At 36.1% G+C, this 23,916-nt stretch overlaps 1 protein-coding gene across 2 annotated transcripts; it reads right to left on the reverse strand.

Moving 5' to 3' along the window:
- Positions 1-491: 491 nt before the first annotated feature.
- Positions 492-21,769, reverse strand: LOC148950901 (uncharacterized). 2 transcript variants are annotated; one of them, XM_089090063.1, is made up of 3 exons: positions 21,665-21,769; positions 5,416-5,784; positions 492-656 (listed from the first exon to the last, which is right to left on the reverse strand). In XM_089090063.1, exons 1-3 carry the CDS (start codon positions 21,695-21,697, stop codon positions 561-563), a joined length of 498 nt encoding a protein of 165 aa, XP_088946189.1. In that variant the 5' UTR covers positions 21,698-21,769; the 3' UTR covers positions 492-560. The 2 variants fall into 2 exon arrangements, with proteins under 2 accessions (XP_088946189.1, XP_088946190.1); XM_089090064.1 differs by lacking the exon at positions 21,665-21,769 and adding an exon at positions 21,172-21,255.
- Between the last annotated feature and the right edge of the window lie 2,147 nt (positions 21,770-23,916).

Consider the following 23,916-nt stretch of genomic DNA (forward strand, 5'->3'; position numbering starts at 1 on the left):
CGTTTTTACGAGTTCAACAAATATTTCCAGGGGGGTTCAAACCCCCTACCCCCAGGATACAGTTTTGGTGTGATACCAAGACAAAAAAGAGTCCCATAACATAGTCATGGGGAAAAGTGGGAATTGGCTCTGTTTAAATGAAAAAGTATTTAACAATACTTAACAGACTTTAGCTTTCTAATACAGAAAAGACGACCAAATGCACGTTTAGGGGAGGTGGTTATTATTTTGAAAAAACCAAAAGACAATTTAAAACATAAATTAAGAAATCAGAAAGACCAGTTAAAATCCCTACAATTAAGGAAGTCACAGGAGATTCCTGTCCTCATCTTATTCCCCTTTAGTCCACCCCAAGATGCTTGAGCACTGATAATTTGAAATATGCAAGTTTCAAATTATTAATCCTCTTTATAAGCAGCCCAAAGACCTAAGAGTTTTCGCCAAATAAGTCCAAAATGGTGTTTGGTTTAGTAGAGTATTCAAAGCTCCTCCATAAGTACATGGACACTTTAATACAGAGCATGAGTATAAATTTACAAAAATAAAATTCAAATTTTATTTCACAGCATGAAACTTGTCAATTGGGTTGAACCATTAGCAGCCCGCGTGGCAGTAATCAGTGCAGAAGCTTTCTCTTTGAGACAGGACTTGAGTTCCTATAATAAAATAAACAAATTTTCTATAAATAAAACAATCATTATACAATAAAATTTGCATATTGTATACATTTTATATAATAAATTTGTAAAATATGTTGCATAAATTTCATAAAATATTTTTCAAACGTAATTTAATTCTTTTTTTTTTACTTCATAACTTATTTAGAACCCATTAAATAACTTTAATATAAATGCAACAAAACGTCAGTTGGGTATAAAAAAGACATATTTCCATAATTGTAAATTTTCAGAAGAGCAAAAAAACCTCACAACTTTTTCATTTCCCCTCCAATAGCTATAAAACAACAACAGATCGATATGTAAAATCAATCCGTCTTTGTTTTAGTTGTGAGGCTTTTTCTCTGTTCTTCTGAAAATTTACAATTATAAAGATACGTCCTTTCGATATCCGACTGACGAAAATAACGATGCTGATCCCTTAAAGAAAGCATTATGCATAGTAAAATACTATTTCCTTTCAACTTTTTCGTGGAGGCAAATCACTTGGAAAACAGCTTTCAGTGAAAAAAAAAAACCACCTAATTTAACCCAAATTTTAAAGCATAAAAATGATGATAAACAAAACAATTTTCAAAGGTGAATCAGTAAAAACACAATCAAGTCTGCTCAATTCTATCCAATTACCTGATTTTATCCCTCTTCGACAGCATACCAAACGAACGATTGTTTTCCAAAGAATATAGTTTCAGCAACAGTTTTAAATAATTCATCAATGATAGCAAAGTCCATAGACAATTCCTCAAGAGTCTAGGATATCTTCCTTGACTTTCTATACCTCTGACATTTCAAAGTACAGCTTTTTTTAAACAATTGGCAGCACGGGTACCGAGGGTTACTGCATGGGACATGGACCTATGTTGGTTTACTAATCGTAAAGATTGATAATTTGAGAGTGATTTTCTTCAAACAATGTGCAGCATACAAACCTTCCAGTTAAAATGTTCAAGACCAAATGAGCGGGAGTTTTAGAGAGGTCATGGTCCAAGTTTATGCTTTCAATAATACAGATTGAAAATCCTTGCGTGATTCCACTTCAAATAAGGTGCAAAGCTTATCTTTACCTAAAATTTGGCAGTTGGTGGGAAGTAGTGCTATTACAAGCGCCAACGGCCCACTTAGCTTTTCTTATTATACAGATTATTATACGGATTGTTTTGATGGTCTAACCCTAAAGAACACGGCAAAGGCAATAGGAGAGCATGGAAGGGAAAACCCGACGGGATACCCTAAGATGAGAACGTATTAAGGACATGTGCAAGATGTTGGTCTTGGCTGCACAACAAAATATTCGAATCCTGAAATTTGGTGTATTCAATCTACGTAAAGTACCTACCATAGGTGAGGCAGTTTGTGCTACCTTAGTAACCAATGAACTTTCTAGAAAAACCTCTATTAATAGCTTTGTACCCATGCCCCGACGGTGACATGACAAAATTACGTCAATCTGAAACTGATTGGAAATTTTAGCCAGTTGCAAACAAATTGCAGGCCAGAGAATAGATAGTACAAACCGCTCTAAGCCATCATTCGGCGTTTCACTGAAGGAGCTGACCTTTGTTGCCATGGTTAACCAAGTTCCAACTGACCTTAAAGAATCCTCCCTGAAACTATAAATTCCTCAATGTAGTAAAACTGCTTGGTGTGGCAAGTCACGAACGTTCGAAGTATATTTCCCGACATGGAACGACCAACAAACGTTCCTTAGAGAGTTAGTAAAAATTGAGCACAAAACTCCTTAAAGTTGAAGAATTGGCAATTTGTTTTTACCATGTCGCTGCTTTAACTACAACATGACTGGCCACATTGTCGCCAAGTATAAGAACGATACACTATGCTCGAAACGTGGTACAACTGATCATATATCGACTTTGATTCCCTGTGTCTGAGGAATGGCATCTGTGTTGATTGTGACACTATGGGTTTAAAATGCTTTAGCGTAAAGTGCACAAACAATTGCGGACCTTTAAATCCATAAGTTCAACAATTAGTCTATACTCTTGCAATATAATGGCTCATTTGTTAATAAACTCCCAGTCTTGGATATCCTTCACGCCAAGTTTGATGTGATTTGCCATCAAGAACATTTTGTTACCAAACATGACGAGAATGCATTGCCACTTGATGATAAATCTTACTCTGTACCTGCTAGGCTAATTTTGGGCTTATCAATAACATAAGGATTTGCACAAAGAGAATATTCTCCAAGCTTCTTGCTGTGCATCATAAAAAGTGTATCAATAATTACTCTGCTCGCACAAAATCAGGTTAGAGCATAGTTTTCAGGTTTGTTTCTAGTTCAGAAATGACCTCTTCTGTTGCCTTTTCTGCCAAAAATTCTGAGAATGAGTGGTATGCATATTATAAGTCCAAGTTCTCTGCTCCTAATCCCTTCAGAGAGCGATCCTATAAAGACACCCTAGACAAGTTTCTGGCCTCTCATCTAGACAACGACTTAGCTGTTGGCACTGGTTCCATAGAAGATGCTGTTCAAAATTTAAAGTGAAAATCCCCATCCAATATTGATAGAGTCAGTGCAATCCATCAGTAACATGGTGGTAAACTCCTTAAGATTCATTGTTGCCTTCTTACACAGATGATACTCACCCAGGGGATAACTCCCTTCTCGTTCTATATTGAGGATCTCCCCTTCATCCAAAAAAAAAGGAAATCCGAGCTCCCATATTCATTATCTTGTCCAATCACTGTCACTAGATCCCTCAAAAAGTACTTCAAGCTGCTGTATTTAAGATAAGTCAGTAAAATCTGTTATACTCCTCCACATCACTTTTGTTTGAAGCAAGTATCAGGATATACTGAAGCTTTAAATGAAATATTTCGATCAATGCTGATTCTTCCGAAGAAAGCATTGTTCTTGCTGGACATGACATTAAAAGCACCTTCAAATCTTTTGTCCATGTCGCAAAGGTTCTGTAAGCGTTTAAACACTGAATAAATTCAGTTGCCATCTCTTCCCTTTGGAATTTGTGTTCCAGATTATGCATCTAACCGGAGCTATTGCCTGACAAAGGCATGCCACCTGTTCGTTGTAATAGATTTGTTCCAGTTAAGAGAAGAGCCCGTCAAGGAACTGTCACATCTATGGGTGATTAGAAATTTAGATTGCATTTTCAAATTTCATGTTAAGTTTAGGTTGCAACCAATATGTTAGCTCTTCAGCAAAAAAAAGCAATATCGGATGTTCCTGTTGTTAGCATGGGATAAAACTTTTTCCAGTTAAAGAACGAACTAAAATTGATTAAGAACATATAGGACAGCCAAATTTAAAATGAACAGAAAATGCTATGGAAGAATAAATGAAACCCAAAAACCAGAAAAAATTAACATAAATAACATTTGGGCTATAATAGTGTCTGCACTAATCAAGTTTTCTGGGAAGCAAATGATAATTTTGTAGAATAAATACGTTGGTGACAATCAATTCGTTTTGTTCTGTTTTAGAAGGACTATTTTAGTCCAATTTTTTTGCATTTTAATCATATTTAATCACATATGTAGGCTTCCCTACACATGTGATTGCTTCCATTCATAATAATTACCATTGGTGTGAGACTGAATATTTTCAGCACTCGCTGATGCTTTCATTTCTCCAATCTTCTGGCACTCATCAGCAAATTCGTTATCAGTTAAAGACGACCCCATTAACATTAAAAAGCACATTACTCGTAAACGAGATATAACAGCTAAATTGTCCCTTAAAATCCTTTCCCACTTGGGATCTCTAAGATTGATGCAAATAATCAGTACCTTTCTCTAACGAATTTGGTAGAAATTGTTGTTAGCATGGGATAAAACTTTTCCCAGTTAAAGAACGAACTAAAATTGATTAAGAACATATAGGACAGCCTAAGAACATATAAGAACATATATGCTATGGAAGAATAAATGAAACCCAAAAACGAGAAAAAATTAACATAAATAATATTTGGGCTATAATAGTGTCTGCACTAATCAAGTTTTCTTGGAAGCAAATGATAATTTTGTAGAATAAATACGTTAGTGACAATCAATTCGTTTTGTTCTGTTTTAGAAGGACTATTTTAGTCCAATTTCTTTTGCATTTTAATCATATTTAATCACATATGTAGGCTTCCCTACACATGTGATTGCTTCCATTCATAATAATTACCATTGGTGTGAGACTGAATATTTTCAGCACTCGCTGATGCTTTCATTTCTCCAATCTTCTGGCACTCATCAGCAAATTCGTTATCAGTTAAAGACGACCCCATTATCATTAAAAAGCACAATACTCGTAAACGAGATATAACAGCTAAATTGTCCCTTAAAATCCTTTCCCACTTGGGATCTCTAAGATTGATGCAAATAATCAGTCCTTTCTCTAACGAATTTGGTATAAATTGTTGTTAGCATGGGATAAAACTTTTTCCAGTTAAAGAACGAACTAAAATTGATTAAGAACATATAGGACAGCCAAATTTAAAATGAACAGAAAATGCTATGGAAGAATAAATGAAACCCAAAAACGAGAAAAAATTAACATAAATAATATTTGGGCTATAATAGTGTCTGCACAAATCAAGTTTTCTTGGAAGCAAATGATAATTTTGTAGAATAAATACGTTGGTGACAATCAATTCGTTTTGTTCTGTTTTAGAAGGACTATTTTAGTCCAATTTCTTTTGCATTTTAATCATATTTAATCACATATGTAGGCTTCCCTACACATGTGATTGCTTCCATTCATAATAATTACCATTGGTGTGAGACTGAATATTTTCAGCACTCTTGCTGATGCTTTCATTTCTCCAATCTTCCAGCACTCATCAGCAAACTCGTTATCAGTTAAAGACGACCCCATTAACATTAAAAAGCACATTACTCGTAAACGAGATATAACAGCTAAATTGTCCCTTAAAATCTTTTCCCACTTGGGATCTCTAAGATTGATGCAAATAATCAGTCCTTTCTCTAACGAATTTGGTAGAAATTCTGAAACTATGTCTTCCAGTTTATCTTTTGGTTCAACCACTTCAACTGATGTTTTTAGATGGTTGTAGTTTTCTGATAAAGTTTCATTCAAAGCTAATGTCAATTCTTCTGTTACTGAAATATGACCAAGAACCTAGAATATATAAACATTGAATTATTTCAGAAATACTTGAAAAGAGACAGTGGTGTGTCAATGAGTTAGATAAAGGCCCTCCCCATGAGCAATGTGTTAGAAGAACAGTCTTTTATGTATATTTCTGGTAAAATAGGAAGTCTTGGTAAGACTTGAGCTCTGGTCATTTAAAATGGCTCTAATTGGATTAATCCATAGTCGGCTAGTAACAAAGCAGTATAGAATTGGTTAGCACATTCAAAAGTTGGAAAACCTCAAAATCTGAGCTAAAAACAGTAGAGAAGACATTGAGCAAACCAAAAAAGTGTACAATGAATTAGGATACAGGTACTGATGATTCGACAGTGCAATTTTGGAACCCCTCTCAAAATTTTCCTTCAAAATGGAATAACACTGGTTAGCCGTGACTTGGAGCGCTATCTCTTGAAGCTGTTTTTGTAATTCAACGATAGGAAACGTTGACACAATATCCGGTACACTCAGATAAGAAAAGAACATATACTTCAATTAGCTTCCTGTTTTTGACCAGAAAGGAGCTACCGACAATTTTGCAGGTATGCAATGTTCAAACTGCTGTTACTTGGTTATTTTTTGCAAAAAAAAAGTTGGGATTAGCACCTATGCATCAAGATACATCTGATTTTATCTGAATTCCAGTCACATTAGCTTTTGCTTGATAAAATTAAATTAAAATGACTACAGAATATTACATTGTCAAAACTAGGTTCCAAGAGTCGAAAATTCTTGTTTAATGTAGTGGAATACCAGGCACACTAAAAATGTTCCTTAAGTCAAATTCAAACATAGATAATGGCTTCTATAAATTGATTTATTTCTTTTGCAAATATCTTGTAGTAACCTTTTCGAAATTTTTGACAGACAGCAACAGGCCCTGTCGAAATATAGGTGACTCTGTTGAAACTTCATTGAACATGTAAAAAAATGAAAAATAGTTGGTGTCGAAATTCCAGGGTCCACTGAACGAAAATAAACCTGTCAAATTTATGAGTGCCCGCTACTGCCAAAAATTGGAGAGGTTCACATAGAAGTCATTTTTCCCTTTCCTTAGCACTTATCGATGAAACTAAAAAAAAAATGTTTGGGCCGGAAGTTGAACCACAGCTTGAAAAATACTATGCCGTTTTCTTTAGCAACAAAAACCGGGAGGCTCCATATTTTGTTGGCAGGATTCTGGACTTTTCTGACAAAGGACAGTCCAAACTAAAATTTTTCAAGTGCATTAGAATTGCAGATCACACTTTGAAATGGCCAAATGTTGACAACATTTACACTGTCAACAATGACCTTATCTTTGCTGGATCATTAAAACTGACAGGAAGTGGGCCATTTCAGATAGCGTTTGGAGATGCTATTCCAGAGGCATATATGCAACAATTAGAAAAAAGAAGATAACACTTAGATTTATGTGATCTAGGTCACAATATCACACTCCTTATGATTAACCAATTTTGTAATACTACATACTTGAAACAATTTTGTTAGTTTTATTACTTCTACTTTTTGAACAGTGTTTTATACTTTTATACATTAAATGAAGTTGAAGAAGAACAAAGAGACAAGAATATTCATGTCGAATAGACCAGGGTCCACCCACAGATATTCCCCAAGTATTTCGACACGTGTTGAATACACCAGGTTCCGCCCACAGGTATTCCCCCCGTATTCCAACACGTGTCAAATTGGGTTCATACTTGCGTCGAAAACAGGTAACTTTTTATTGTGTCAAATTTGTAGGTGAAAATGCTCTAATTTCGGAAAATCGGAGTTTTGTACCTTTTCCAGATAAAACTTCAAACTTCTCATCAAAGAATTAGATTCCAAGATGTTTTTCCTACATACTGAAACCCTTCTCAAACCAAAAGTCTTAGAATTGGGACTTATGGAGAAGAAAAACTGTTTTTTTTTTTACAAAAACTGTTGAATCATTGGTGCCTTTACCCTACACCCACACTAAATCTTTGATTCCTAGTGTATCGAGTTTTCTTGATACACTAGGAATCATTTATTAATAAATAAATCTTAAAACGAGTGAAACTTAAATTGAATCTGCAAATCAAGCTTGAAACAAACAAAAAACCACAAACAAGAGTTTGGCTATGACCTACTTCTCTCACTGTAAAAGTCTAAAACGTACTGCGTCATTGGCGCTTTACTGAAAACAAATTTTATTACAAATGTTTCCTTTTATACTTAATATTGAAATTAAAAATTAAAATTATAGTAACATTTTGAACTGATGAGCTTTCAGCAACTAATATCATTGTACATAATCTATTCAATTTAATTTATATGCTCTTTTTAAAGTTGCTAAAGACAATCATAATTTCCGTATACACAAGTGTTTCGATATTGCTTACTTTCCAAACTGTAAATAGAAACCGAAAGCCAACTATGTCAGTGGTGTTTAACTTAAAACGGATTATATTACAAAAATTTTATTTTCCAGTTCTTACAGTATTGAAAATAAAATTACAATTTCAGTTAAATAAATTCTTTAACTTATGGATATTTCAAAAATTAATATCATTATAAATCAAAATATTCAACTTGATTTTGTTTATACTTTCCAAGACTGTTCAAGACGCATATAGTTTTCAGTAAAGCGCCAACGACGCAGTAGGTTTTAGACTTTTACAGTGAGAGAAGGAAAAAGTGAATTACAACTTTTAATTTCCAATCAAATGAGCCCTCTAGGAAGTTTATACAAGCATCACTTCCATGACAACCATATATGCCCCCAGGGCATAACTTACAACGCCTACCCCCGGGCCCTGGGGGGCTGTGTCGACACCGGAGTTTTTTTTTATCAGAACTTTTAACTATTTTAAACAAAATGTATATCTCAAAATTTTTATTTGATGAATTTCGGGCGTGGAGGAGGGGGGGGGGGCTAGTTGCCCTCCGATCTCTTTTGACTCTTAAAAAGTGAGCAAGAACTTACAATTACAAATCAAACACGCCCTCTCCGAAGTTTATACAAGCATCCCTTCCATAAGAACTATATATGCCCCTAGAGCATTACTCATAAAGCCTGCCTCTGGGAATTGGCGGGTTCCTGTAAAGATTGTTGCTAGGCTTACGCAAGTTAGATATAAGTGTATTTCTCGTATTTAGTGTTTTATTACGTTAAGGGTATATTTTTGGTATTTAGTGCATGTTCCACTTCAAGGGTATATTTTGGTATGTGTTGTTTTAAGTGCTTGTTTCTGCCTCCGTTTCTATACAAGGTAGTGGATCACCTTGACCAAAACCTGCAAGCCAACGAGAGGCTAATTTGGGGGTCATGGAATCAAAATTCTGTGCTTGGGACTAGGAATATAAGACGGAGGAAAAGACAACTTTTGAAGTGTTGAGCTTTCAGAGCCAACAGTGACAAGTAGTTAGAGGAACACCACTGGGAGAGTTCGAGCAACCTCCACCTTTCTATAATATACGGTGTGCTGGGAGAGTTTGACCATAACCTCCATAACAACTGCCGTCGGAGAGTTCCAGAAACCTCCACTAGCCAACTATAGACGGGGAGCTTGGTGAGTGCAGCAGCCACCTCCAAATCAACTGTGCCAGCTGGTGCAAGTTGACTATAGCTCGGATTCTCTATGGCTTAAGAAGACTGTTCACGAGTGTACTCCAGTATTGTATTTTGTTTATTAGTTTATTAAAGTAGATCTAGCAACATCCTGAGTAGATACGAACTCTGCCTACCACGCAACCCAACGTCTTGTCCTCGTGGAGGCTTGATTACCCCCCACTGGGGACCAATAAGACAGTATTTCCTTAGAGAAATGTACCATACTTCACATTTGTGGCAGCTGCTCGCGGTGTTGTTGACTACTTTTTAGAAACTCTTTCCTAATAATTCACTAAGCGGTCTCTATTTCCTAGCCTTAAAATTAAAACCATGCTGGCCGACTTAGAGGCCCATGTCAAAGACCTCGAAGCTAGGCTAGCAGATGCAGAGGCTCGTCTGTCATTGCAGAAAATTTGTTGTGATATTTACTAACCAACTCCTCCTATGCCTGTTAATTATTATATAGAGCAATGTCCGCCAATTCCTATACTTTCAAATCCAGCCAATATTCATTCCTGGATTTTAACTCTAAAACAAATACAAAAGAGTCAGTCAAGGGGGACGCCTCAATGGTGTCTCAGGCTATCTGTTGCGCCAGGGGGGAGATTCAGAGATTTCTGTATAATGTTGTTCCTGACAGTATCAAAAATCTTTCAGACCTCGAAAGAACCCTTAAAATAGCCTTTTGCCCAGAAAAAAGAGTAGGACAAAAACTACAAGAATTAGTTAGAGAAAAACAGAAAGAAAACGAATTAGTCTCTCAATTTTATTCTAGAATAGTTGGTAAGGCAAAGGATTATTGCAAGTCAGCCGACCAAAATGACGCCAGTAGTCTCATATCAAACATTTTTAAAAGTGGCTTAAAAACTAGTATTGCGCGCCGAGCGCCAGATTGCGATAATGATGAACTACTAGAACTAGCTAGGAAATCTGAAACAATAGAATTAACATTTTGTAGTCCTAATGAAGTTTTAACTGCAGCAGTCCGTAGTCAAAACATTAACCATAATATGTTACAAAGCCGAACTCCCTCTATGTCAAGATCAACTAGAGGTAATTGTTTCAGGAATAATTTTAGTGGTAGAAATAACGCTCGCATAAAATGTTGGAATTGCAGGGGTCCACATAGACAATCTGAATGTAAGGAACCTACAACGTGTATCCGCTGTGGTGAAATAGGGCACAAATCAAAATTTTGTTTAGCTCCAGCACCTATAAATCTACCACAAGCAAACCAAAAAAAACTAAATTATTCGACTTTACCGGAGGCCGAGTCGAACCTTAAGCGAAGTCCTCGAATAAATAATATTTCTTCTGTGAACCATTCTGATTCACAAATTTGTTATTTGAGTATACCAGAATCAACCACCTGTGTCTCAATTCCATTTATGTATGATGTAAAATTGAGCGAATCTTTTGAAATTTTAGCATTTATTGACACCGGTTGTCAAAGGTCACTATTATCGGAAAACTTAATCTACAGCCTTCCTGAGCAAATACGAAAGAAAATTAAAACGTCATTTTCAGCTGTAAAATCCTTGAGTGGAAATATTTTGCCTGTTTTGGGGAAAATCAAAATTCTTGTTGCTATATCTGACGGAGTGAAACAAAGAAAAATCATTGGGAATTTCTCGTTATTAGTGAACTTAAGTTTCCTCTAATAGTAGGCCATGATTTCTTAAATTGCTTGGAAATTTCTCTTGATACCCATCGAAACCAAATCAGTTTAGGCTCCAATAGTCTATATCAAGAAATTTTTTTGCGAAAACACTGGTAACGCTTGTACAGGAAATGTATATGTAGCTAAACAGATAACCATTTCACCAAACTCTTTTAGAATAATCAAAGTGAAACCGCAATCTAGTAACAAAAGTCCTGTAGCTCATGGGGATTGTCTGATGTTCACGCCCTCATTAGCGTGGCATATCTGTATTTCAGAGTCAATCAGTGAAGTGTCTCATTCCTCATTTCCCTTAGTATTTTTTAACCCCACTCAATATCAAGTAACCTTAGTAAGAGGTAAATTTATGGGACATTTTGAGCTTGTCCCAGAAGACTTAGCCTCATGCTCTGGGTTAATTGCGGCCTGTACTGAAAAAGAATTTTCTCAAAGCAGTAGAAATCAGGTAGATTTAAAAACCGAATGGTCTAATGATGAATTTTTATAACATATCAAAACCGGAGAATTAGCCGATGAGAATAGTGAGAAATTTAAAACGTTCATTTGTAAATTTAAAGTTGTATTCGCTCGCACTGCTTATGATATTGGGGGTAATGACTTAGATGGATTTGTTGTTCTAATTGATGAAACAGTTCCAATTAAAAGCAAAAAACAATTTTCATTACCATTTTTAATGCAGGAAGTAATAATGAAACACGTTAAGGAAATGCTTCGAGCTAAGATTATTGAAGTGGGTCGATCACCATTCAACTCACCTGTTTTTATCATTGGCAAACCAAATAAAGAAGGCAAAATCTTAACAAAACATCTTTGGAACGAAGAAAACAGTAGGTTCTTAATTGATCTTAGAGAAGTCAATAAAGGTATCAAAGATAGTCAATAGGAAATTCGCCAAATTGAAGAAGTCATAACTGATATGGTAGGGAAAAAACAATTTTCTACATTAGATATCAAACACTCCTTTTATGTATGCAATTTATCCAAAGAAAGTCGCCAGTTATTTTCTTTCAATGTTAAAGGTATGTCACACCGATTTTTGAAAGCACCAATGGGAGCTAAAAGCAGTCCTAGACAATTTTTTGAGTTTTTGGGAATAGTTTTTCGGGACATCCCTAGTAAAACAAATGACGAAATAAATTTATCTGATTTTCTGAGTTGGTACGTAGATGACCTAACAATACATATGGAAAGCGAAAAATTTGAAGATCATTTGAGACATTTACAAATTGTTTTTGAAAGGATATGTGAATTCAACCTTAAACTCAATTTATCAAAATGCTGTTTTTTTTTTTTGCAAATTCAGTCAATCTATTAGAAATCAACGTCTCACCCAAAGGGATCTCTCCCCAGGAATCAAAGGTTGAAGTGATTAGGGCGATGACACCGCCTAAGGACGTTTCGGACGTTCGTTGTTTCCTAGGCATGACTTCATTTTTACGAAGTTTTTACCTTAACTATGCAGAAATTTCATATCCTTTGGTTCGCCTAACTCGTAAAAATGTTCCATTTGTTTTTGGACCCACCGAAAGCAATTAGCGCTCTATTTTGTGTAAAATGCAAAATCACAGATCGCTTTCAAATAGTTGCAAGTTATTCTAAAATTCTCAGCAGACCTGCATCTAGATATGACAATCATAATAGTGAATTATTCGCACTTTATTCCGGGATTAAACATTTTCAAGAAACCTTTCTGTGGTCCGCTCATACACATTGCTATACAGATTGCAGGGCCCTATCTTATTTAAAGAGAGCTAAAGACGTAAATAGCAAGTTATACCGTATTGCTGTTTTAATAGACAGTGAGCAATTTACCTTTCATCACATTCCTGGAGTTAAAAATCCTAGCAACTATTTGAGCAGCCCTAGTTCTGAATTTGTTGAAAAATACAGAAAAGTTAAGCTTGATGAATTGGAACAGGAATTTGACTGCCTTCAAGGTGAATATGTTGATTTTATTGGACTAGGAAAGAAGGAACTCAGACAGGCTCAAAAGCGCAACAAAGAAATAAAAGCAGTGTACAAATTTTTGGAAACTGTATCCGGAAAACGATTTGATTTTCGGGAAATGGAGTCGCAGGACTCGGGCCCAAATTCTGTAATTTGTAGTAGTCGGTCAAGCGTAAGAGGCATGCCTATCGTGCCTATTAGTCACGAGCAAGTCATGACAAGAGGTCATGTAATCCAGAGGGAAGCCACTGAGGCCCCTCTAAGGGATGCAAAAAAGGATTGCATCCATAGGAATGCAGAAAAGGGTGGCATTCCAGCGCGCAAAGGAGCCACGTGCACGTGCTCACAGGGAAATCATGTACATGAATCTGGTATAGAGTCTCCCAGGCTAAAAATTGAGGCAAATGAAGCAAACATATTACCAAAGTGGCTTCTAAAATATAAACTGGTAATTCATAATGGGCTAGTTTATGCAGTCGATAGTACTGGAGATAAGAGACGTGTAAATAAATATAAAATTTTGGTACCAAAAGAACTTATCTCCACAACCATTGCCTTAATGCACAACAAATTATTGTTAGGTGCCCATCAAGGGTATATAAAAACGCTAGAGCGATTAGACGAATTTGCAGTTTTTGAAAACTTGCCGGTGCTTGTACAAAATTATGTCAAAACTTGTGATTCATGTCTTCCTCAAAATATAACAGGTCCTATGCTGAACCCATGTTTGGCTGAAAATATTCCTCCGTTGCACTTATTTCATGCATTTTCTATAGATAGTGCAGGGCCCATGCCATATGAATGTGCAAATGGAGATTTAGATGTCCTAATAGCTGTAGAGCATTTTAGCAAATATGTAATAGTAGTCCCCATCCCAAACATTAATGCTCAAACAATTCGTAACTTCATTGTAAAGGAAATTTCAAAATATGGAATCCCTGATATCACTTTATGTGATAATCATATGTCTTACAGATCAAAGGTCCTAAATTCTATGGCAGAAAATCTCGGAATTGAAATTAGACACAGTTCACCAAGACATCCTATGTCAAATGGCTTAGTTGAAAACAGGGTTAAAGCAGTTAAATCTATTTTGAAAACATTCTGTAATTCTACAAAACTTAATTTTGATTTCGAATCATTAGACTTCAAAAAAATTCATAGCTTTCTTGAGAGAGAGATGTATTCTGAAAAAGGCATAAATAGCCTAAAATCTATTTTGAGCAAAACAAAATTACACTGAAAAATTAAATCAGCACAGTCCATGAGTATTGGGATCATGACTGGCGGCATATTTATTTTTCTAATCCTTATCCGAATTTCTAAGGTGATTTTCCTCAAATTAAGGAAATTATGGATTGATTATAGAGAAATGAAAAAAAGTGGTTCTAGAATAGTCAAACAAGGGGACAGTGAATAATAACAAAAGTAGTTTAGGGAAGGAATAAAAATTAATTTAAAACGGTTATGAAAAAAGAAATACAAATGGTTTTTTCAATAAAAAGAGGGGGGAATGTAAAGATTGTTGCTAGGCTTACGCAAGTTCGACATAAGTGTATTTCTCGTATTTAGCGTTTTCCTATGTCAAGAGTATATTTTTGGTATTTAGTTCATGTTCTACTTCAAAGGTATATTTGGGTATGTGCTGTTTTAGTACTTGTTTCTGTCTTCGTTTCTATTCAAGGTAGTGGGTCACCATGACCAAAACCTGCAAGCCAATGAGAGGCTACTTTGTGGGTCATGGAACCAGAATTCTAAGCTTGGGCCTTGGAAGATAAGAAGAGGGAAAAGACAACTTGTGGACAGTTCAGCTTTGAGAACCAAAAGTGACAAGTGGTTAAAGGAACACCACTGGGAGAGTTCGAGCAACCTCCACCTTTGTACAATATACAGTGCACTTACCTTGCAGAGTTCGACAATAACCTCCCTATCAACTGCCGTCGGAGAGTTCCAGAAACCTCCACTAGCCAACTATAGACGGCAAGCTTGGGGAGTGCAGCAGCCACCTCCAAATCAACTGTGCCAGCCGGTGCAAGTTGACTATAGCTTGGATTCTCTACGCCTTCAAGAAGATTGTTCACGAGTGTACTCTAGTATTGTATTTTGTTTATTTGTTTATTAAAGTAGTTCTAGCAACATCTTGAGTAGATACAAACTGGCAGCAGTGGGATACGAACTCTGCCTACAACGCTACCCAAGGTCTTGTCCTTGTGGAGGCTTGATCACCCCCCACTGGGGACCAATAAGACAGTATTTCCTTAGAGAAATATACCATATTTCACATTCCGTCAACACAGGAATTTTTCTTATCTGACCTTTGAACTATTTTTAATGAAATGGCCATTATAAAAAATTTATCGGATGGGCTTGGGGAAAAAAGGGGGCGTGGGGGGGGGGAGGGAGGGGGCTAGTTGCCCTCGGATATCTTCTGACTCTTAAAAATTGAACTAGAACTTTCAATTTCCAATCAAATGAGCCCCCTCTGAAGTTTATACAAGCATCCCTTTCATAAGAACCATATACGTCCCCAGGACAATACTTACTACGCCTATCCCCCAGGCTCTGGGGAAAGTTTTTGTTATCTAATTTTTGAACAATTTCCAAAACAATGGCTATCTCAAAAATTGTAGTGAATGGGTTTGGGGAAAAAAGAGCATGGGGGGGGGCTAGTTTAACTCTCTTGACTCTTAAAAAGTGAACTATAACTTTCAATTTCCAATCAAATAAGCCCTCTATGAAGTTTCTACAAGCATGCCTTTCATAAGAACCATAAATGCCCTTAGGGGGTATAACTTAGAACGCCTTCCCCTGTGCCTATTGACACTGGGGGGTTCTATTGACACTGGATTTTTTCTCATCCAACGTTTGAACTATTTTTAACAAAATGTCTATCTGAAAATTTTCATCAGATGAGTTTTGAAAAAGAAGGCGTGTGGGGGGGGCTAAATGCCCTTGGATGTCTTTTGACTATTAAAAAGTGAGCTCGAACTTTCAATATCCAATCAAATGAGCCCTCTCTGAAGTTTATATGAGCATCCCTTTCATACAAAAAATATATACCCCAGGGCATAACTTATAACGCCTGCCCTGGGCCCTGGGGGGTTGTGACAACACCTGAGTTTTTGTTATCTGACTTTTGAGCAATTTTTAACTTAATGGCTATCTCAAAATTTTTATTGGATGCATTTGGGGTAAAAGGGGCATGGGGGGCTAGTTGCCCTCTAATCTCTTTTGACTCTAAAAACTGAACTAGAACTTTCAATTTCCAATCAACTGAGCAATCTCTGAATTTTTTATGAGCATTCCTTCAATAAGAACCATATATTCCCCCAGGGCATAACTTACAACATGGGCCCTTGGCCATGGGGGGGGGGGGGCTGTATTAACCCCTCAGTTTTCGTTATATGATCTTTGAACTATTTAAAAAAAAGCTATCTCAAAGTTCTTATCGGATGAGTTTGAGGAAAAAAGGGCATGGAGGGGAGGGGGCTAGATGCATTCCAATCTCTTTTGACTCTTAAATAGTGAACTAGAAATTTCAATTTCCAATCAAACGAGCCCTCTTTGAAGTTAATATGAGTTCCTCATTGAAGTTAATATATCCCTTCCATAAGCCCCATATATGCCCCCAGGGCATAACTTACAATGCCTGGCCCAGGCTCTGGGGGTTGTGTAGACACCAGAATTTTTGTTATATGATCTTTAAACTATTTTTAACAAAATAGCTATCTTAAAATTTTTATTGGATGCATTTGGGAAAAAGAGGTTGGGGGGGGGGGGGAACGGGTTACCCTTCAATATCTTTTGAGGCTTAAAAAGTGAACTAGAACTTTCAATTTCCAATCAAATGAGCCCTCTCTGAAGTTTATATGAGCATTCATTCCATTAGAACCATATATGCCCCCAGGGCATAACTTATAACCCTTGCCCCTGAAGACTGTGGGGGGAACGTCCTGTTCAAACATATAATTTTCCAGAACTTTCAACTACGTTGAACAAAATGGCTATATCAAAATTTTGATTGGATGTGTTTGGGGAAATGGTGGGCGTGGAAGGGGTGTCAGTTGCCTTAGAATCACTTTCAACAATTAAAAAGGGAACTAGCCATTTAAATTTCCAATCAAATGAGCCCTTTCTGAAGTTTCTACAACAATGTTGTCTATACAAAACCTTATATGCCCCCAGGGCATAGCTTACAACCCTTGCCCTGATAAAATGGATATCTCAAAATTTTAATTGGATGTGTTTGGGGAAAAGGTCGGTGTGAGAGGGCGGTTAGTTGCCCTTCGATCACTTTTGACTATTAAAAAGGGCACAATCCCTTTGAACTTCTAATCGAATTAGCCCTTTTTGAATTTTCTACGACATTATATTCTATAGAAAACGTATATGCCCCCAGGGCACAACTTAAAACCCTTGCCCTGAGGGTTGTTGGGGAGTGTCCTCCTCAAAAAACATATTTTCTATCTGGAAATCAACTATGCTGAACAAAATGGCTATCTCAAAATTTTGATCAGATGTGTTAGGGGGAATGATGGGTGTGGGAGGGGGGGGGGGGGGCTAGTTGCCCTCCAATCACTTTTAACTATTAAAAAGGGCACCAGCCCTTTGAATTTCCAATCAAATGAGCCTTTTCTGAAGTTTCTATGACAACGCCTTCTATAAAAACCTAATATGCCCCCAGGGCATAACTTAAAATCCGTGCCCTGAGGGCTGTGGGGGATTATCCTCCTCGAAAATATAATTCCTATTTGGAGATCAACTATGCTGAACAAACGGGCTATCTCAAAATATTGATTGGTTGTGTTTGGGGGAATAATGGGCGTGGAGGGGGGGCTAGTTGCCCTCCAATCACTTTTGACTATTAAAAAGGGCACTAGCTCTTTGATTTTCCAATCAAATGAACCTTTTTTGAAGTTTCTATGACAACACATTCTATAAAAACCTTATACACCCTGGGTATAACTTAAAACCCTTGCCCTGAGGGTTGTGGGGGAGTGTCCTCCTCAAAAACATATTTTCTATCTGGAAATCAACCGTGCTGAACAAAATTGCTATCTCAAAATTTTGATTGGATATGTTTGGGGGAATGATGGGCATGGGGGGGCTAGTTGCCCTCCAAACACTTTTGAGTATTAAAAAGGGCACTAGAACTTTTGATTTCCAATCAAATGAGCTCCCTTTGAAGTTTCTGCAACAACTCCTTCCATATGAAGTGCCTCTGGGGAAAAAAATTATAAATAATAATAAAAAATTGGAGCTGTATGGCCTTTACTATAGGCAACACTATAGCGTTGCCTCTGATGGATGAAAATTCTGTGTTACTTATGTCCTGAAGCCATCAAAACCTCTCTGATGTTTAAATGCATTATATACATATATTTAAACACTTTGAAATATGGTGGCTTATATAAATAGGAAAAGAGAATTATTACTATTTAGAATTGCAGAAAATAAAGTTTCTAGTAGCATTTACCCTCCCCCTAAGAAATTTCCTGTCAAGGCTGATGATAGCCTGCCTTGCCTTTTGTACTTCAGTGTGATTAGGTATGTGAATGTAACATTTCATGTTATATGGAGAAATATTGCATCATTGGTAAGTGCACTATTACCCCCCCCCCCCACTCCGCCCACACAGACCAATATTAAGGCCATAGACCAAAAATTTTCCTGGAAATCAAGAGGGATCATATATCAGTTTCCAACCCCTCCCCCTCTACACCAAACTCATTCTATATTAAATGGGAGGCCTAACAATAGTCAGGATATTTGACATTAAAATGCACTTTTTGAAGAATAAGCCCCCCCCCCCCACATACTCCCTTTTTCATGATAGTTAATGTAATTTTACACATCCCTGTGTATAATTCTATAGAATAGATAGAACATCAGTTTGCTCAAACAAGGCTTTAAAATAAATATCAGTAGCATTTTTGTGCAACAAGAAGGGAGAAATCATCCTGCAGTACACTTATTCAGGCTTGATCTTGATCTCACCAGCTAAATTAGATCTATAGCCCTGATCATCCCTTAAGACTATTCAAAGAACAAGAATGTCAAAGGAAGGAAGATGTAGAGTTCTCTAGTTAAAGTGTTTAATATATGTTTCTTTATTTATTATGTTGCTTATATTATATTTATTTTGTAGGTGCTTGGGTCACAATAGATGTTAATGCTTAGCTTTTCTGATGCTTGCTCATTTAACGCTTGATAGAATACTCTACACCTTTAAATATTTGCCAGGGCTGCATCTGAAAGTATGAGGGGTGTATTGTCAGAAAACCAGTCATGATATGTCCATTTGGAATGAATTTGTTGTAAGCATAGTAGGCTATTGGGGCTGTTGAGAAGGAAACTTGTTAAGAAAACAATTATATGTGCAGAATAATTCTAGTAGATACATTTTGAATGCAATTCTATGACAATTTACCCCTAAACCCCCCCCCCCCTCCTCATTAATGTGCAAATATATAGCCAAACTTACATATTTCTAATTCTTTTCCATTTCTTGATTTTTTCACAGTTTGAAACAAGATACAGGTTGAAACAGGAGTGACACATGACAAAATACATAGGGAATATTTAATTTGGCCTATATATTAGCTCATTAAGGACTGGGGGGTAAAGTAGAGCAGAATTGTAGTCAAAATGTGTTAACTGCGATATTTATGTATATTGTGAAGTATGAGTTGTTTTCTCAACATGTTACCTTCTCAACAGCACCAATTCTAGGCTTATACCATGAGTTTAAAATGAGGAATCTGAAGATACTACTTTATCTAATTTACATATTTCCTTTAGATATGGTTATACACTTGATATTAACTCAAAAATAAAAACAAACTCATAAAATCAGCCCTTTTGTACATTAGTGAGCTGTAAGATCTTAGAACAAAGATGAGTTGAAAAAACAATCATCTTTGCAGAAAGATCTTAGCAATAAAAAACAGCCCTAATAATTGCTTTTCCTGCAAATTCAGTTTAAATTCTTTTTTGGACCCTTGAAAATGATAATTTCTTTCTATGGTTTTTGAGTGTAAAAAGGGTTAAAAGATTGGTTTAAAACTTATTATTTCATTGTAAAATCTATTTTATCAAAGTTATATAATCAGCAAGCATTGATTTCTAACAATTAAGTCAGATAACAAAATTGGAAACAAATTCACTATTTTTCTATCCACTATGTTTCTTCTGTTGGCTTTGATATTTTTCAACATATAGGTGAAATGACAGTTTTTAAGTGGTCTAAAAGAATAATAAGAAAACATGGTAATATTGTTTTGAATTTTGCTATGCAACATATTCTTGACAAATCAATGTTTTTGAAATATACAGCTTTAACAAAATGGATTTTTAATAAAATAGTAAGTTCAAAACAAAAGTTGTAACCAATTTTCATATTTGCAGGACAATATAATTGTCCTGCATACATGTAAATAGTGATAATCCAACTGCAACATGAAGATTATCAGGTCAACATTACCTGGTGACATCTACAGGTTCTTTAATCTTTGTTGCTAGAAGATGCAATTTAAGGTAATTTAGGTATCTTCTGCAAAATACTTTATAACTTCAATTCAAAATCAACAGACTCTGTCTGTTGATTTTGAATTGAAGTTATAAAGTAGGTTGCATCAAGACATGGCTAATTATAGACAGAAAAAAGCCAAGACAGATAGTTCAAGCAATTGAGAGGCAAATGTTTAAATGACTGGGGCTGCATGGGTAAATGGCGGGAATATGTCTTTACATATAAAAATGTAAAGAAATTATTCTTTTCAAGGTTCCTAAAAGGGCTTAAAATTGAATTTGCTGGAAAAGCAATTATCATATTCAGATAGAGCTAAAATATGGCATAGAATGGTAGCCAATGTCCACTTTAGCCTATTTGTTGGCCAACTAGGCTATAAGAACTGCTCCATATTTAGACCTACTGCTGGTTCTGTCAGGGAGACTGGGATGTAATTTTAATGGTAGTGATTATAATTTTGGGAGATGAAATTTAATTGGGAACATAATTTTATATTTCTTTCTATCTATCTGATTTATGTCCTAGCCAATCCTATAGGCCTAAGTTTAGGCTACCCAATAGCCTAGCCTCATTGTCTCCAAACCGAGTAATCCTAGCATATTGTCTAAGACGATGCAGAAATATGAACAATTAGCCTACCAGGAACCCCAAGTCTTTCATATCTTCCAAAGTAAGAATTTTCTTGACAATTAAACTTGTTTTAATCTTTTAAGTGTTTGAAATTGTACACATAGTTGCTTGGTTTCTGGCAGAATGTATAGCCCGAACCGGCATAATCACTAGCACAACTAGCCCAAAAATAGTGAACGCTGTTTAACCTTATTATGCCCTATTATAGAGCTAATATGGGTAAAACGAAAAAAAATTAAGTCGGCATAACAGATAACCTTCACATAAATATAGATCATAAGTAAATTAAGTGCCTTGTGAACAAACAAAAATTACCACCCCTCCCCGTATGCTGTCGTAAAATTGACTAGTCCTAAAAAGGCAGATTGTCCTTGACACACTCGGTTTATTGCATGTATGATATGATCTTATTGAAAAACAGTGTTATGTAAACTTAAAAGAATGCCTAGTAACAAACAGAAAGTTCACCTCTGCACTATCTTCTTCTAAGATTTTAGCTTACCATTGGTGAATTTATCAGATAAATATGCTTCATAGGCTCAGGGGTGATAATTAATAATAGGCACTACCCACTAAGTGGCTGTTTGTTTCTAGCAGTGAGAGAATAACCTTTATTTCATTTTTTTTCTTTCAGTAAAGCGCTAGTCAATTTTATGACGGCAGAAGAAGAGAAGTGATAATTTTGCTCGTTTTAAGTTTCAACTTAGTTCTATCAGCCCATTTAATCCTTCAGACGTATATACCTTAATAATATGCATTATTATGTATTTAATCTTTATCCATTACGTTCAAATCCTAGAGTAACAGAAAATCAGACTGAAACTATTATTACAGAAAGGCTTATGGTTACTCAAGGCTAAAATAGGTGTAAACTCAGGAAAGGTCAAAAGGGTTAAGGAAATGTCAAAGCTTTCATTCAAGACCTCAAAAATTCTCGCATCTTCGCAGTATTTTTATTGGATGGGGGGGGGGGCAAGAGGGGTCCATATCCAGATAGTCAAGGGGTGTGGGATATATATTACTTTTTTCTCCATATTATTAGGGGGCAACTACCCTCCTCCAAACGACTTCCTCGTCCTCTTATGACTGGGATGGACAAAGCAACTGAAAACCCATTTTGTTTCTATCTTTTCTTTTGACATAATTCATCTCACTGAAAATGTGCTCCGCAAAAGCTATATATATATATATATATATATATATATATATATATATATATATATATATATATATATATATATGATTGATTTATGATTTTGATTTCTCAAATCATTGAAGGTCCGGCTCGTTCACTCTCTTATAATCCCCACTGCTATGCATACAAGTAAACCATGGACTATCAAAGCTAATGACGAAAGGTGAAACTCTATATTTGCAACAAAACGTCTCCGTCGTATAACAGGGATCACCTACATCGACCTAGCATCCGAAGAAGGTCCCTGCAAACTCCTCCACTGCTCATACACTATTATGGACCGAATTAGAAGTCAGCAACTCCGCTGGCTTGGTCATATCCAAAGAATGTCATTAATTCAACTCCCCAAAATCATGTTTGAAGGAGGGGTATATGGCACACGACCTCGTGGCCGGCCTCACAAGAGATCGTACGACAACTTCAATGGCCAGAACCTCCCCCAACTCCTGCGTCTTGCACCAGATAGAACCGAATACCGTCGCCATATTCAAAGACTAATCAGAGGAGAAGAAGCCCCAATACAGCCACAAAGGCCGGATGGGCTATAAGTCAAGTATATCATATATAAATTTATAATATATATATATATATATATATATATATATATATATATATATATATATATATATATATATATACGCTTCAGCTGAGGGAGTGGGCACCATGGCTAGGGTTTTGCATTCTCTAATCAGGCTTTTTTGGCTCATATTTGAGTTGGGCTAGAGGCGGTGTAAATATTTTTTCCTGGACACCACCTACCCTATGAACGGCTTTGTGTACAGTTACAATTAAGCTAGATAACTTTATCTTAATTTATCTCTGACTGCAAGTACCTTCTCCTTGATTGAATTTTGAAACTAACAAAATCCACCTTGTCAGCTTGGCTACTTTTATTGTGATTGGATAACATTCAGAATACGAAGTTTCATTGTATTTTTCATTAACTTTTCAATCTGAATTGGTAATAAGGACGCATGTCTTGCTTTTAGAAGTCGGAAGTGAAGGCTCACAAAAAAAGGTGTCAATGATATGCGTATTTATTATGTTTTTTGGAACCGTAAATGGTCTGCATACTTTTATTTTCAAGGAATGGTGATGAAGATATGGGGGTGGGGTACCCAAAAATGAGAAACGAGAAGGGGTTAACCGCATTCCAAGACACATTATAATTATATTGTGGTCCAAGACTCCAAAAAAGGTAAATGACCAAATAGATATAACAAACAGGATTTTTTTGTTTCACGCAAATTCAATTTCTAGTCCAAAATTAGCAAGATTTTAAACATTACAGCCCAAAAACCCACCCCGTGGGTTTTTAGTGACTTCTCCAACAAGGTTGAAAATTTAATAGCCAAATTGGCGGGATATAGCCCAACCTGGTGACACAGCCGGCGCAACGCAATTTACTCTGCACGAAGCCAAAAAATCCAAAACGAGTTCTTGGAGCAAATTTTGCTGCTTGTCACAGCTAGGTGCTATTCAATACCATATCTATGTGCATGCCCTTCCTAAATTTTCTAAAATAAAAAAAACACGGAAGCTATTAAGCGCTTAGACAA

This window comes from Artemia sp. Qi Xiang Cuo, chromosome 6, assembly GCF_049724085.1.
Source record: "Artemia sp. Qi Xiang Cuo chromosome 6, ASM4972408v1, whole genome shotgun sequence".
NCBI lineage: Eukaryota > Metazoa > Arthropoda > Branchiopoda > Anostraca > Artemiidae > Artemia > Artemia sp. Qi Xiang Cuo.